Source organism: Monodelphis domestica, chromosome 8 (genome assembly GCF_027887165.1).
Source record: "Monodelphis domestica isolate mMonDom1 chromosome 8, mMonDom1.pri, whole genome shotgun sequence".
NCBI classification, from domain to species: domain Eukaryota; kingdom Metazoa; phylum Chordata; class Mammalia; order Didelphimorphia; family Didelphidae; genus Monodelphis; species Monodelphis domestica.
This window is the reverse complement of record NC_077234.1, coordinates 64,016,415-64,029,810: the sequence shown is the minus strand read 5'-3', so window position 1 is coordinate 64,029,810 and position 13,396 is coordinate 64,016,415. Positions and strand designations below refer to the sequence as shown.

At 36.0% G+C, this 13,396-nt stretch overlaps 1 protein-coding gene and 1 non-coding gene across 18 annotated transcripts in view; one reads left to right on the top strand and one right to left on the bottom strand.

Moving 5' to 3' along the window:
* DOCK10 (dedicator of cytokinesis 10) overlaps positions 1 to 13,396 on the bottom strand; it is a 375,674-nt gene that overhangs the window by 84,929 nt on the left and 277,349 nt on the right. For all 17 annotated transcript variants that reach the window (XR_008913927.1, XM_056807144.1, XM_056807148.1 and 14 more), the window contains exons 16-22: positions 10,124 to 10,203; positions 7,611 to 7,798; positions 7,021 to 7,086; positions 3,870 to 3,962; positions 1,700 to 1,823; positions 1,235 to 1,356; positions 880 to 966 (exon numbers count right to left, since the gene is read on the bottom strand). Coding sequence is in view for 16 of the 17 variants with exons in the window: in XM_056807144.1 (XP_056663122.1) it covers positions 880 to 966; positions 1,235 to 1,356; positions 1,700 to 1,823; positions 3,870 to 3,962; positions 7,021 to 7,086; positions 7,611 to 7,798; positions 10,124 to 10,203 (760 nt within the window). In the remaining variant the exon portion in view is untranslated. The remainder of the gene's footprint in view (positions 1 to 879; positions 967 to 1,234; positions 1,357 to 1,699; positions 1,824 to 3,869; positions 3,963 to 7,020; positions 7,087 to 7,610; positions 7,799 to 10,123; positions 10,204 to 13,396) is intronic.
* LOC130456059 (U6 spliceosomal RNA) lies at positions 3,091 to 3,192 on the top strand. Its single transcript, XR_008914333.1, has one exon. It is a non-coding gene; the product is annotated as a U6 spliceosomal RNA (small nuclear RNA).

The window sequence follows — 13,396 nt, the reverse complement described above, 5'->3', positions numbered from 1 at the left end:
TTTCCAATTTCTACCCATAATAATAATCATTGGAATATTAGCTTTACATTCTGAAACTCATTATTTCCTTTAAAACTTATTTAGGCTGAAAATATAAGAAAAGATTCCAAAAAGAATTAGATAAACGTGAAGATGATAGATTTAAAAAATTTTTTTTTAAATTTTTTATAAAAACCCTTACCTTCCATCTTGGTATTGGCTCCAAGGCAGAAGAGTGGCAAGGGCTAGGCAATGGGGGTCAAGTGACTTGCCCAGGGTCACACAGCTGGGAAGTGTCTGAGGCCTGATTTGAACCTAGGACCTCCCGTCTCTAGGCCTGGCTCTCAATCCACTGAGCCACCCAGCTGCCCCCATGGATGATAGATTTTTAATAGATTATAGAGTAGTTTGTAATATTCAGAATATATTCCTAAATTTTAAGGATGACAGAAAGCTTCTATCATCCATTCTGTATGAAGTACCTACCTGTTCCATGTGGAAAGATCATATACACCACTGTTTTTTTAAAATGATGAGCTCTCTTTAAAATTAATTTTACTTGCTTTACATTATTTCTATTGTAGGATCTATATTATATTACTTACCAGGTAAGGGAAAGGGAAGGGGTTGAAGAGACTGAGGGGGAGGGGAGGAAGGGAATTTGGAACTCAAAAAGGCTTCCCTTTGAATAATGTAGTTACAGTTTTATCATAAGCTACATAATGCCTGAGTAAAAAGGGAGATTTTCATTTAGATCACCCTGCAAAAAGGCAGAAGAGTTTATTACATTCTATCGTTTTTGATCTTCAGGTGATCTTACTGCTATTGAGAATTTCTGAAACTCCCTTCACATTATAGATATCAATGGAGGTAACAGAATATCAAGGAGAATGAACTTACCTGAGTATTCACTGTTGATACAACAAATGTTGTTACTTTGAAAAGTGGTTTCCCACCATCCACCCATTTAAAGTCACTCCCACTGTGCTGTAACACAAAGTTGGTCGATGTTATTGCCACAATTATGCTTTCCCACAATACAGGTTGTTTCATTTTTCAATAGAATTTGCTTGAGTCATAAGTTAGTAGGAGAAGAAAATAAAAAGCTGACTACTTTTGACAATACAATGAGGAACAGGTCAGTGACAGAATGAAAAGTACTTTCTCAACAACAAGGTATTTCTAATGTTAATAAGTCAACTCTGAGCAACAACAGAATATTTGGTCCCTTGAATATCATTGGCATATAGGATACCTTTCCTGTTGCAGAATCTTGAAGGCTTAAGTAATTAGGAGGCAGACTAGTTGCTACTGGGATATTATGTTCTTTAGATGCTAGTTGATCACCTTTCATTAAAGGAAGCCAAGCGTATCCAACTGTTCAAGAAAAGAGAAACAGAGAATTTTGTTGACCAAGAAACTTTGTATTTAACAGTCAAAGTAAAGAAAGATGCAGTCCAACTCTTGGGAGAGTGGTAATGGATTGAGAATAAAGCTTGAGACATATATATTTTGTTCTTTGGACATAGCCAATGTGGGAATTAGTTTTGCTTGACTATATGTATTTATTAATAAGAAAAATAAACAAAAAGACATGTATGGTTTCTGAATAATTGAACCTCACATGAAATAATTTAGTAAACCTAAGTTGTTAGATTTATTTTCAATTCAAGCAAACAATATCGACTTGCGTATCTATGTAGGACTTTGCAGTCAATACCTGATGTTTCCAGAGCCTCCTTCTTTTTGGCATTAGACTTTGCATTGATGTCGCATGTGATGTGATAAAATGAAAACAAAATGTGATGTTTCTCATGGAGTTGTGTGGGCAGCTCAATTTTCACCTGCAATGTAAAGTAGTACTTAGGATTTCAGAGTCGTCATTTATCTAAGAATAAGGTTTGGGAAATGAAATGTCAGTCTTAGCTTAATGAAAACTGAAATTCATGCTTAGGTTATGGTATTCTGACCTTTCAGTGTCCTACCCAACTATCTAAAACTCCTGTTTACAGAAAGAGGCTGACTGATGAAAGTATGAATTACCTCATGCAAAAGTTCCCTATTAATGAAATGATTAGATCAGTTCTAATCTTCATTTTGTGAAAATGCAAATTCTTTATCAGCTTGATAATGTGATGACATTACAAGATCAAAATCAGTTGAAAAACATCTGGACTAAGGGTAAGGTTTACATTAAACACCCAGTAAACTTGTAATCCATTATTTAGTTGATTAGTGTCTGATTCTTCATGACTCAATTTGGGATTTTCTTGGCAAAGATATTGGAGTAATTTTCCACTTTACAGAGGAGGAAACTGAGGTCAAACAGGATTGAGTGAGTTGCCTACGGTCACATGGCAAGTAGGTATTTGAGGCCAAATTTAAACTCAGATCCTCTTGGTTCCAGACCCAGCACTCTATCCACTGCAATAGTTGGCTGGCCATACTGTGGTATAATTCAAGAACTTCTCAAGAAAAATCCATTGATTAGGTAATTTAGGTAACAATTGGCCATTTAAGAGAATAATCTGTAAAACTCCAGGAAGTAGATCTTATCTAGGCTACAGATATTCAAGGGTTACTTAAATAAATTCTGATTGGGTGCCATATTGGAAAAAATAATATTGCTAATTTCAGGAAAGAATAATAGGATCTTGGGACATCTTAAACTAGGTGATTATCAGCAACATTATTCGCAAATACCTTACTATGATTTAGTAGATTACATGACCACCAAGTTTTAGAATTGGAAGAGATCTCAGTCACTGAGTCCAACCCACATACAAAAGAATCCCAGAATAACAAACCCTACCAATGATCATTGACCTCCTCTTGAAGACCTCTACTTGAAGACCTCTACAACACCACCTCTACAGGAAGTCCATTCATTCAATTTTTGAACAATTCTATTTGTTGGAAAGTTTTTCCTGACATTAAACTCAGGTTCACCTTTGTGCAACTTCGTGAGTATGAACTCATGTCTTCCAGATTCTCAACCTAGGACTTTACTCATTTCTCCATGTGACCAATGTCTTAGCACTCTAAGTAGCCAAATTAGCTATATTTGGATTTTGGTGTATGACTTCTATATTCTCAAAGTCAAAATTTACAATGCTGACTTTGGCAGCACGTATATTAAAATTGGAACGATGCAGAAAAGATTAGCATGGCTTTTGCTCAAATATGACAAACAAATTTGTGTTCTTTATCTTTTAAAAGACAAAATTTGATAGCAGTATGATATGATAATATAAAAAATCAACAATATCAAATGGTATGTTATTTTCCTCTTGGAAATAATCAGTTTTATTATTAACAGCATATTGGAGAAAGGGCATCTGCAGGCTAACTGAAAGTTAATCTATGTTGCTCTAGATGGTGTCTTTTTCTCCTTTCTATGACCTATGAATGGGTGGTGGGGCACTCTGGCTGAGAAAGGAATGACTTCACAGCAATTTGAAAAGCAATGCTATTCTTGTACAACTGAGATCGCTATCTCCCCCATTCCCATTCCATGTCTTAAGTTCCAACAACAGTGGGACTGTGAGAGGGCAGTGATTCACACATGTAAAGTTAAGATTTTTGCTATTGCCAGAGGTTCTGGTATTTTATGAACCTTGAGTCAAGCAATAACTGGGGGTTAATTGGCTGCTAGATTGAGGATTTATATCAAGGAATTAGAAATGCAATTTCAAAAATTCAAGGTTGGTAGAATAAACTTCAGTAGAGATGAAAACCATGTTAAATAAATGACTTCTACCACAGAGAGACTCATTGACATGAGCTGCCATAATGGTCTTTGCAATCAAGAAATCATCTTTTTAGAACACAAACACATATTTTCCAGCTTTATTGACTAACATCTAAGACAATGAAAATAGAAAACTCACCTCATCAGAGAAGTCAGGATTCTGGGAATGATGAAGTACTGTTGTGTATGTTGTGGTAGTAAATAGTGGCCCACCAGGTTTTCCATAAATACACTATTTAAGAAAGTTATATGTTAAACAAGTACAAAGGTCTGTTTTAATTCCATAATAATAATGACTGACATTTCTATCACCCTTTAAGTTATGCAAGATTATGTACATTGTCTCCATAGATCCTCAATATCATGTGAGATGCCACAGATATTAATCCCATTTTATTCATGACAAAACAGAGCTCAGAGAAAAGAAATGATTTGTTTTTGGTTACCCAATAAATATAAAAATAAGCAGAATAACTTCAAATAAGTTACGTTATTTGAAATCCAGAAGTCTTGGTTTTTGTGGGGAGGATAACCCGATATGTTGGTCAGCAATTTTTTCAGATGTTAATTTCATGACTGTTAGTTATATTTAGGTAATTTCTAACACCGTTTTCTCTCTCTGATTAATTAACTACTTAGTTTTTTTAACTATCAAGCTGTGCTATAAATGGAAACACCTCTTACTTATCACATCTCCAGCTCTGATTTTATTTCAATCTCTTACATGTGAAAAATCTCACACTTTGACTTTAGACCACAATTCATACTTTTAACTTTTTTCCATTAACTATTGTTATTACATTTAAAAATGCCAGTAGCTTATTCTTTTGATGTAGCACCCACTGTTTTTGTGATGTCTTTTGTTCTCACAAAGACCTGGGTTTAAGACCTGCCTCTATCCTTTACCTAGCTTTGTAACTCTGAACAAATCACATAACTTTTCTGAGTTTTATTTTCTTTATCTATAAAACAGAGATACCACCTGCCTACTTATTCTATATGTAAAAAGGATTAAATATCTTGGAGAGCAAATATTGTTTTATTCTTTGAATATATATTTTCAGCACAGAGCCAAGAGAACAACAGGCACTTGATGCTTGTAGCTTGCTTGATTAAATAAAATATGAAAGCATTTTGTAATCATAATGCACTACATAAATGCAAGTTACTGACATTACTGTCATTTCACTAATATTTGACATTATATCATCATTCTGTTTAATAGCAGTAATTGGGGCCCAGAGTATAGGTAGTGTTAAAGGGGATACTAAAGCACACTGCAAAATGGGAGTTAAACACCTTAGGAGACTGTATAGACGGTTGACTAGGGTTTTAAGTAACCTAGCCTGTTTAAGATGTTCTCTCCAGAGACAGAGTGCTAACCTGAGAGAGAGGAATTAATGATGGTTGACTGGGAATTTGGCTCAACCCAGTTGAGGTAGAACCCTCTCTCCAGGATAAAACCCCAAAGACTGCTTCTTCCCCTTATGGTTCAATATGATGGATCTGACTGCTTCTCAGTGATGTATAATTTATTTGTATGAAGTAAAACAGGGCTAGAATCAGGAAAGAGGGATGTACGGTTTCCCTAAGCTAATGAAATAAGCATCCATGTAAAGTCTTGTCAGCCCTAGGCTAAAGCCAAGGCCAATCTGAATCTCTCTCTCTCTCTCCCTCCCTCCCTCTCTCTCTCTCTCCCTCCCTCCCTCTCTCTCTCTCTCTCTCTCTCTCTCTCTCTCTCTCTCTTCTCTCTCTCTCTCTCTCTCTCTCTCTCTCTCTCTCTCTTTCTCTCTCTCTCTTTCTCTCTCTTCTATGGTGGCACTTGCTTGCAAACTCATTTCTTTTGCAAAATACCATCTCTCAGTAGTCACCCATGTCTGGAATAGACTCCAGCTTCACCTCTTCTTCATGAAAGTCCGACCTTCCTTCAAAGTATACATAACTCAGATGCTATCTTTTCCCAGCGTTTTTCCTAACTTCCTTAGCTGCTAGTGCTTTTTATTTCTTGAAATTAATTTGTTGCATATTTACTTTGCCATGCTTTGCATTTCTTTATTTGTCTACATATTATATCCAAGTCCATCTTTGCTTCCAGTAGAATATAAACTCCTTAATGGTAGGAGCTATTTTGTTTCTGCCATTCTATTTCCCAGGGTCTTATAGTAAAGAAAAAATATTGTTGAATTGAATTTCATAGTGAATTTTTGTTGTTCTTTAGTCATTTTTTCAGTCATGTCTGATTTTTTGTGACCCCATTTGGGATTTTCTTGACAGTGATACTGGAGTTATCTGCCACATCCTTCTCAGCTCATTTTATAGATGAGGAACTGGTGGCAAACAGGGTTAAGTGACTAGCCCAGGTCACATAGCTAGTAAGTGTCTGAGGCTTGATTTGAACTCGGGTCCTCCTGACTCCAGGTCTGGTATTCTATCCGCTGTGCTACTTAGCTGTTCTCAGAGTGAATGTAGGATACACAAATAGCAACATTCCCCCATATCCACTTGCTCAAGTCTAGGGTGTTTTCCCCCCCACTTAAATTTATTCTGACAATTGTACATTTCTAGGTTTCTGGAAGGTGTTACATAAAAAAACCCAAATTTTCTTTTTCCTCATTTTCATAAAACTTATAATATGGAAAATATAAACAAATGATACCTTGAAAAGATATGTTTGCTTAGGGGAACTTCAATACTTATGTATGATAATATAGCAGAATTTGATGTATCATATGTATTTTTATTGGTTCTTTCATATTAATGGCATCAGGGACAAAATTTCACCTTCTAGCTTCAAAACCACTTAACTTGGAGTTCCCATCTGGTCCCACAGGCTTGCCTGACACAAGTGCAAGTATCCAAATGGCCTATTGTACTGGTAATCAGGCCCCAGTCAGGGCAGTCTCCCTGCACAAAGCTTTGGAAGTTTGGCCTGCTGAGTGCTATTTTAAATCATACATACAGGAGGTGAGAGCTGTGCTCTTTTCCAGTAAAGGGCAACTATATCCCAAGGGGAAGCTCTTCACATTCATTTGAAAGAAGGAAATTTTCTTTTCAAATCATTTTAAGTCAAGTGGCGCCCTGAGGCTGACATTTCCCAAAGTCTCTGGCTAATGATTGCTATTTTTTTTTTTGGAAAAAAAAGTTCATTTCAGGAAATCAGAAACAAATGTATTAAAATTGTTCTCTTTTCAACTAAATTCAAATAAAATATCCCTCTTTGGTATGAGGAAAGTATGCTATTTCTTTCCCATTTTCTTTTTATTCTGTGACTCTTTGGTGTCTTGGCTCACCTTCACTGGCTTGGCACCTTCTTCATCTGAGTTCCTGAATTCAATGCACACAGTTATATTTCGTGCCTGAAATAGCAAGGGGGAAGAGAAGTTATAATTTGTTATTCAGTAACATTACAAAAAAACCCCAAGTGTTTGAAATAAGTAGCCCCTATTCACACCAAAGAACACATTTCACATGACCTTCCTCATGGGGTTCAGAAGCATAGAAACAGAATCTGGGAATTAAAAAAGAAAGCATTATGCTCATTACACCAGACAAAAGTCCAAACACAATAGGATTTCGACATGGCTTTTTTTCTTTTTCCAGAGCACATTCAAAGGCTACAATAAAAATATGGCCAAAAGATCATTTTTAGGATGAACTTCAGAAAAGATTGTTAGCATAAGTCACAAAATTGCATTCTCCTTTATAATTCCAAAGGGAATCCCGTGGCAGTTCAAAAGTAATCGTTTTCCCTGAAATAGGTTTCTATTCTGAGCTCTTGGCACTCAGCACTCTGTAATTTCGCTTTCCAGACATGCTCCCTCTGGTGTAGGTGTCATGAAGGGCGAAAAGTTTGAGGCAGTCTCAGAAATGGAAGGCCTACCTTGTTGAAACATTTCTGCCCATCATACTTGAGGTGCTTCGGATAGACATAAATTTGGTTTTTATACACCCGATAAGGCCGGGAATACTTTGTTGAATCATAAACGAATTCTTCCACCTCTACTGTTGGCTCCTGTTGAACCATCATATCAAAGGGCTTCATGGGGATAAAGGATGAGGTCACACAATCTTTAAAAGGAGAGAAAATAAAACTATGAGTCAAGTGATTATTCTCTTTGGTATAATCTATGTGTGTGTGTTTGTATGTGTTCCCTCTTTACTCCTGTCTCTTAGAACCTTTAGTCATTCTATAATCAAAGCCTTTGGCACTATGGAAGTAGCAGAGGAATGTTTCAAAGAAGCAAGCTACTTTTTTTTAATAACATTTCCAAAGGACCCTGTTTTTATACCTCCAACTCTCACCATTTAGATTCTGTTGCTGGGTAAATGGAAATGGAATTAGTAAACTCTAACTCACTCTCTCTCTCTCTCTCTCTCTCTCTCTCTCTCTCTCTCTCTCTCCCTCTCTCTCCCTCTCTCTCTCTCTCTCTCTCTGTCTGTCTCTCAAACCCTTACCTTCTGTCTTGGAATAAATATTAAGCATTGTTGTAAAGCAGAAGAGTGGTAAAATTCAGGCAGTTGGGTTTAACTTACTTGCCCAGGATCACACAGCTACAAAGTGGCTAAGGCCAAATTTGAACCCAAGACCTTCCATCTTTAGGCCTTGTTCTTATCAAATGGAATCTAGAAGCCCCCCCCCCCCAACACCTTGTAGCCTAGAAAAATTTAGTGATTCCCCAGTTTTATTTAGCTCAGAGGTGAAAGCCTCAAATTTGAGCCTGTTCCTGTGAGAATCCATAATCCACTTCAGATGGAGGTTAAGCCCAAGCAGAAGTCGAGTGACTCTTTGGTGCAGTAGGCAGTGCATCACTCTCCCAAATCCCAAGTTTGATCCTCAAAAGGAGGGTATGATATACTGGGAGAGGCTTCTGGAGACTAGAAGAGTCACTCGACTTCTGCTTGGGTTTAGCCTGCATCTGAGGTGGATTGTGGATTCTCACAGGTACAGGCTTAAACTTGAGGCTTTCACCTCTGAGCTAAATAAAACTGGGGAATCACTAAATCTTTCTAGGCTACGAGTTTGGGGGCTTCTAGATTCCATGTTGACACTCTCAATCTACTGAGCTAACTAGTTGTGTAGTATATTTTTAATGATGAAAAACAGAGTTCTAACTTATCTTCAATCTCATTTTTCTGTTAAAGAATCTCTCTCTCTCTCTCTCTCTCTCTCTCTCTCTCTCTCTCTCTCTCTCTCTCTCTCTCTCTCTCTCTCTCTCTCCCCTTCCTTCTCCTCCCATTTATAATATCAATACAAAACAGTTAAGAGCAAATGCCTTGGATTAGATCCCTTGCTATATCTCATGCTAAAATAATTGCTTGGAAAAGATTCAGGGAGGAAATTAGAATAAAGATCATCAAGATATTATGTAATCTTCATGTGTGTGCCACATGAGATATGATAAAATAACTAGAATAGATAAAGCACTTTTAGATTGGCAAACAACTATCTCACAACCTTGGGAGATAGGTGCTATCATTTTATAGGAAACTGAGGCAGACAGACATCAAGTGACTTGCCCAGGATCATACAGCCAGTAAATAAATTAGATGAGATTTGAACTCATCTTCCTGACTTCAGCATTCTTTTTATTAAATGCACTTCCCAGCTGTCTCTAATGATAAAGGAGGATAAAGGTTGTTAAGGGGGTATTTTTATAGCAATAAAAGTCATTGTTGGCATGGGCAGGAGAGTTAAGGAATAGATCTATCTAATCCCATTTTTTTTTTCCATAAGGGTTCAATGCACCATTTACCAGCTTAATCAGCTTTTTTGGTGGGAAGTGGAGAGTGCTGTAGTTTGGGGAGGGTTTGGATCTGTGATTCTGAACAATGTGGGGAATTTCTAGTTTGAACATTCCCTCCCCTGAATGCAGATCAACAGCCATTTATAACTTAGGATTTTAGAGAATTGTTGGGACAGTGAGAGCTTAAATGATTGTCCAGAGTTACACAGCTAATATCCACCAATTATAAGACTTGAACTCAGATATTCAAGATTCCAAGACCAATCCTCTATCAATTATAGCACACTAACTCTATTATTAGCTTGTATGTGTGAATCATGTTCTATTAAAAATTAAAAAAAAACATATGCGAGTCAGTGGGATTTTTGGTCATAAGAGCAGGAAGAGAGTTTCCCTTATTTTTAATGAGAAGGTTCTAGTTTCACTCACTATTAACTCATTATGCTCTAATAAATATCTAGATTACAGCCCACATAATATGATTTTTGTTCTATGAGTTTACAATCAACCTTGGAGGAGGAAGAAAGAGGACACACATAATATCAGCACAACAGACTTTCATTTTCATCAGCCTTCCCAAATCTCTGCTCCCCCCCCCCCCCCATCAGATCTACTTAAAAAAATCTACAATGATGATCACTTATCATACTTGGATGCTCCAAAGGAACATTTTCAACTACAACATCAAGGTTTCCAGGGATGGTCTGCGTTTTGCTTATCTTGTCAGCCCTAGGAAAAAAATATACCAAGACAGAGGAAGTGATGAGAATGACAATGAATTATCATTTAAACACAGTGACAAAGCAGTCAGCTCTTGATCGTGGTGAAGGATGGGGGCTTCTGGCATAAAATATAAAAGACAAACAATTTTGGATAAACCAGACTTTAGAAAATCATCAGAGTATGTAGTTATTGGTTTAAGTAGGTCAACATGTAGTTTGTTTTAGTTTATTTCATTTCTAAAAATAAAAACCCAAAATGATACCAAAAGAGGCATCCAGGGAAGAGTCAAGGCAGAAAAAGTTAAATGAAGACTTGATGTATTTTTTTTTTAACCTTACTATGGCTTTTGTTCGCCTAGATGTAGGATTTTGTTGGTGGACTGAATGGAACTCCTTCCACTGAAGAAGATTGGGAAGTTATCTATTACTTAGATTCTTGGACAGCTGTCTGTGAGTGTTGTGAGAGGATAAGTAAAGGTGCTAAATCTAGTATGTATAGGATCATATGCTATTGTTGTTGAATCATTTCAATTGTGCCTGTCTCTTCATGACTTCATTCAGGGTTTTCTTGCCAAAGATACTGGAGTGTTCTGCCACTTCTTTCTCCAACTCATTTTACAGATGAGAAAACTTAGCCAACAGGGTTAAGAGACCTGCCCAGATTCCCTGAACTAGTAAATGTCTGATGCTGGATTTGAATTCAGAAAAATGACTCTAGGTCCAGCACCCTATCCACTGTACCACCTAGATGCCATAGGATCATATTTCTAGAGCTAGAAGGGATCTCAGTGTCCATCAAGTCCAGTCTACTAGTTTTAAAGACAAGGAACCTGAGACCTAAGTGACTTGCTCAAGGTTATTTAAGCACCAGACATGGGATATGAACCCAAGTTCTCTGACTCAAGAATTTGGATTCTCTGTATTATATCCTACAGTGTCAAAAGTAGGACTTGAACTCTTTCATACTCTAAGGCTAGCTTTCTATGTACTATGCCACTGTCTCTTACTTCAAATTATATCTGAGTTTATCTTCATTTATATCTATTTAACTCTCTTTCTCTACCTACTGTCCATATGGATAACTGAGCAATACAAACAATTTTGGATAAACCAGACTTTAGAAAATCATCAGAGAATGTAGTTGTTTGATTAATTAGGTCAAATTTTTCAACATTTTAGTGGTCACTTAGGCTGTAGGCCAATAATAGCATGCAACAAAACTGGTTGGTTCCCATGAATCCTAGGAAATTTTGATTTCTCATGATTCCTAGGAAAATTTCAGAACAAATTATTAATGAGATGGCTGATAAGCCCACCAGAAAAAGAAGAAGAGATTTTAAGAAGACAGTATGACTTCATCAAGGACAGGGTATGTCAGAATAACATTATTTCTAATTTTGTTAGAATTACTGAATTAGTAAGAAGTATTTTTCTACCCATTATGGAGGATAAAGAGAGCTATGAAACTGACAATCATAAGCTACATTTTTTGGAACTGGTGAAATGATTTGTTTCAAATATAAATAGTCAAAAGACATGAATAGATTGTTTTTGATGGATAAATCAAAACTATATATAACTATATGAAAATGCTTTAAATCATTATTGAATAGAGAAATGCAAATAAAAACAATGCTGAGATATCATCTAAAACCTATTAGATTGGTGAAAATGCTAAAAGAGGAAAGTAACAAATGTTGGAGGGGATGTGGAAAATTAGGGATACTAATACATTGTTGGTAGAACTGTGAACTGATCCAGTCATTTTGGAGAGAAATCTGGAATTATGCTCAAAGAATTATGAAACTGTCTATACCTTTTGATCCAGCAATACTAGCACTAGTTTTATTTCCTAAGGTGATTAAGGAAAATTTATAATGATTCTTTTTTTTTTTGGTGGCAAAGAACTAGAAACTGAACTGATGTCCATCAATTGGAGAATGGCCAAACAAGTTGTGGCACATGATTATAATGGAATGCTATTATGCCATAAGAAATGACAAGATGATCAAAATAAACCTGGAAAGATTTATATGAAGTGATGCAAAATAAAGTGAGCAGAACCAGGAGAATGCTATACACAGCAACAGCAATAATGTATGATAATCAACTGTGAATGACTTAACTATTATCATTAAAGTGAGGATCCAGGACAACTTCAAGGGATAAATGAAGAAAAAGGATATTTTCTACCAAATAAGGAGCAGATGGAGTCTGAATACAGACTGAAACATACCATTCTTCCTTTTATTTACTCCATGAACTTTTCTCTAGTGTAAATAATGTGTCTTGTTTCATAACATGATGATAAATATGTATTAAACGATGAAATGTGTAGAATTTATATCATATTATCTGCCTTGGGGAGGGGGTAGGGTTGGAAGGGAAGGAAAATATTTTTAAAAGTTTTTTAGTTTCTTGTTGAATATGAAGATTTTGAAAAGAAGTAGGATTATGATAATTATATCAAAAAAGAAAGAAAAGAACATTGATGAATCACTTAAAATAAAAATAAGAGAGAAGGAGAAGATGCAGATCAGACTCAGAAAAGCAAGGCAGTGTGGGAACTACTGGTAACCCATGGTAAATTTGAAATATATACATTTTAAAACCAGTATGAAATGGAGATCCACAATTTTATACATGGTCCTCTTTCTTTTCTGTTTATTTTTGAATGTGGAAATGTGTATGTTTATTAATGATTTTCAAATTCATAGTAATAAAAGAGAAATTTTTGAAAGAAGATTTGGTTTCACACCAACTTGCCTTGATGTCCCCAGTGAAGAGGTCCAGGGATCAGTAGGTATCATTTTTCTGCTAAATACTTTTAACAGTGATTTGGATAAATCTATATCTGCCATGCTAATCAAATATGAAGATGATTAAGTTTTAAGGAATATGTAACACACTGGATCAAAAAAAGATCTTGAGATTAACACCTTGGACTGACTCTATCTAACAAGATGAAATTCAATATGTATAAATATAGTCTGACATGAATTAAAAAATTCATAACCAGAATGAAAGAGAAATTTAAGCTAGTAGTTTGAAAAAAAGAAAGAACTTTGTTTTTTTGTGGATTGCAAGCTCAGCAACGTGATGTAGCAGCCCCCAAACTAATACAATTTTGGGCTGTATTAAAAGGTATAACTTTTTTGAATAATATCTTTCTGTCTTGATTAGACTCCATTTGGATACCC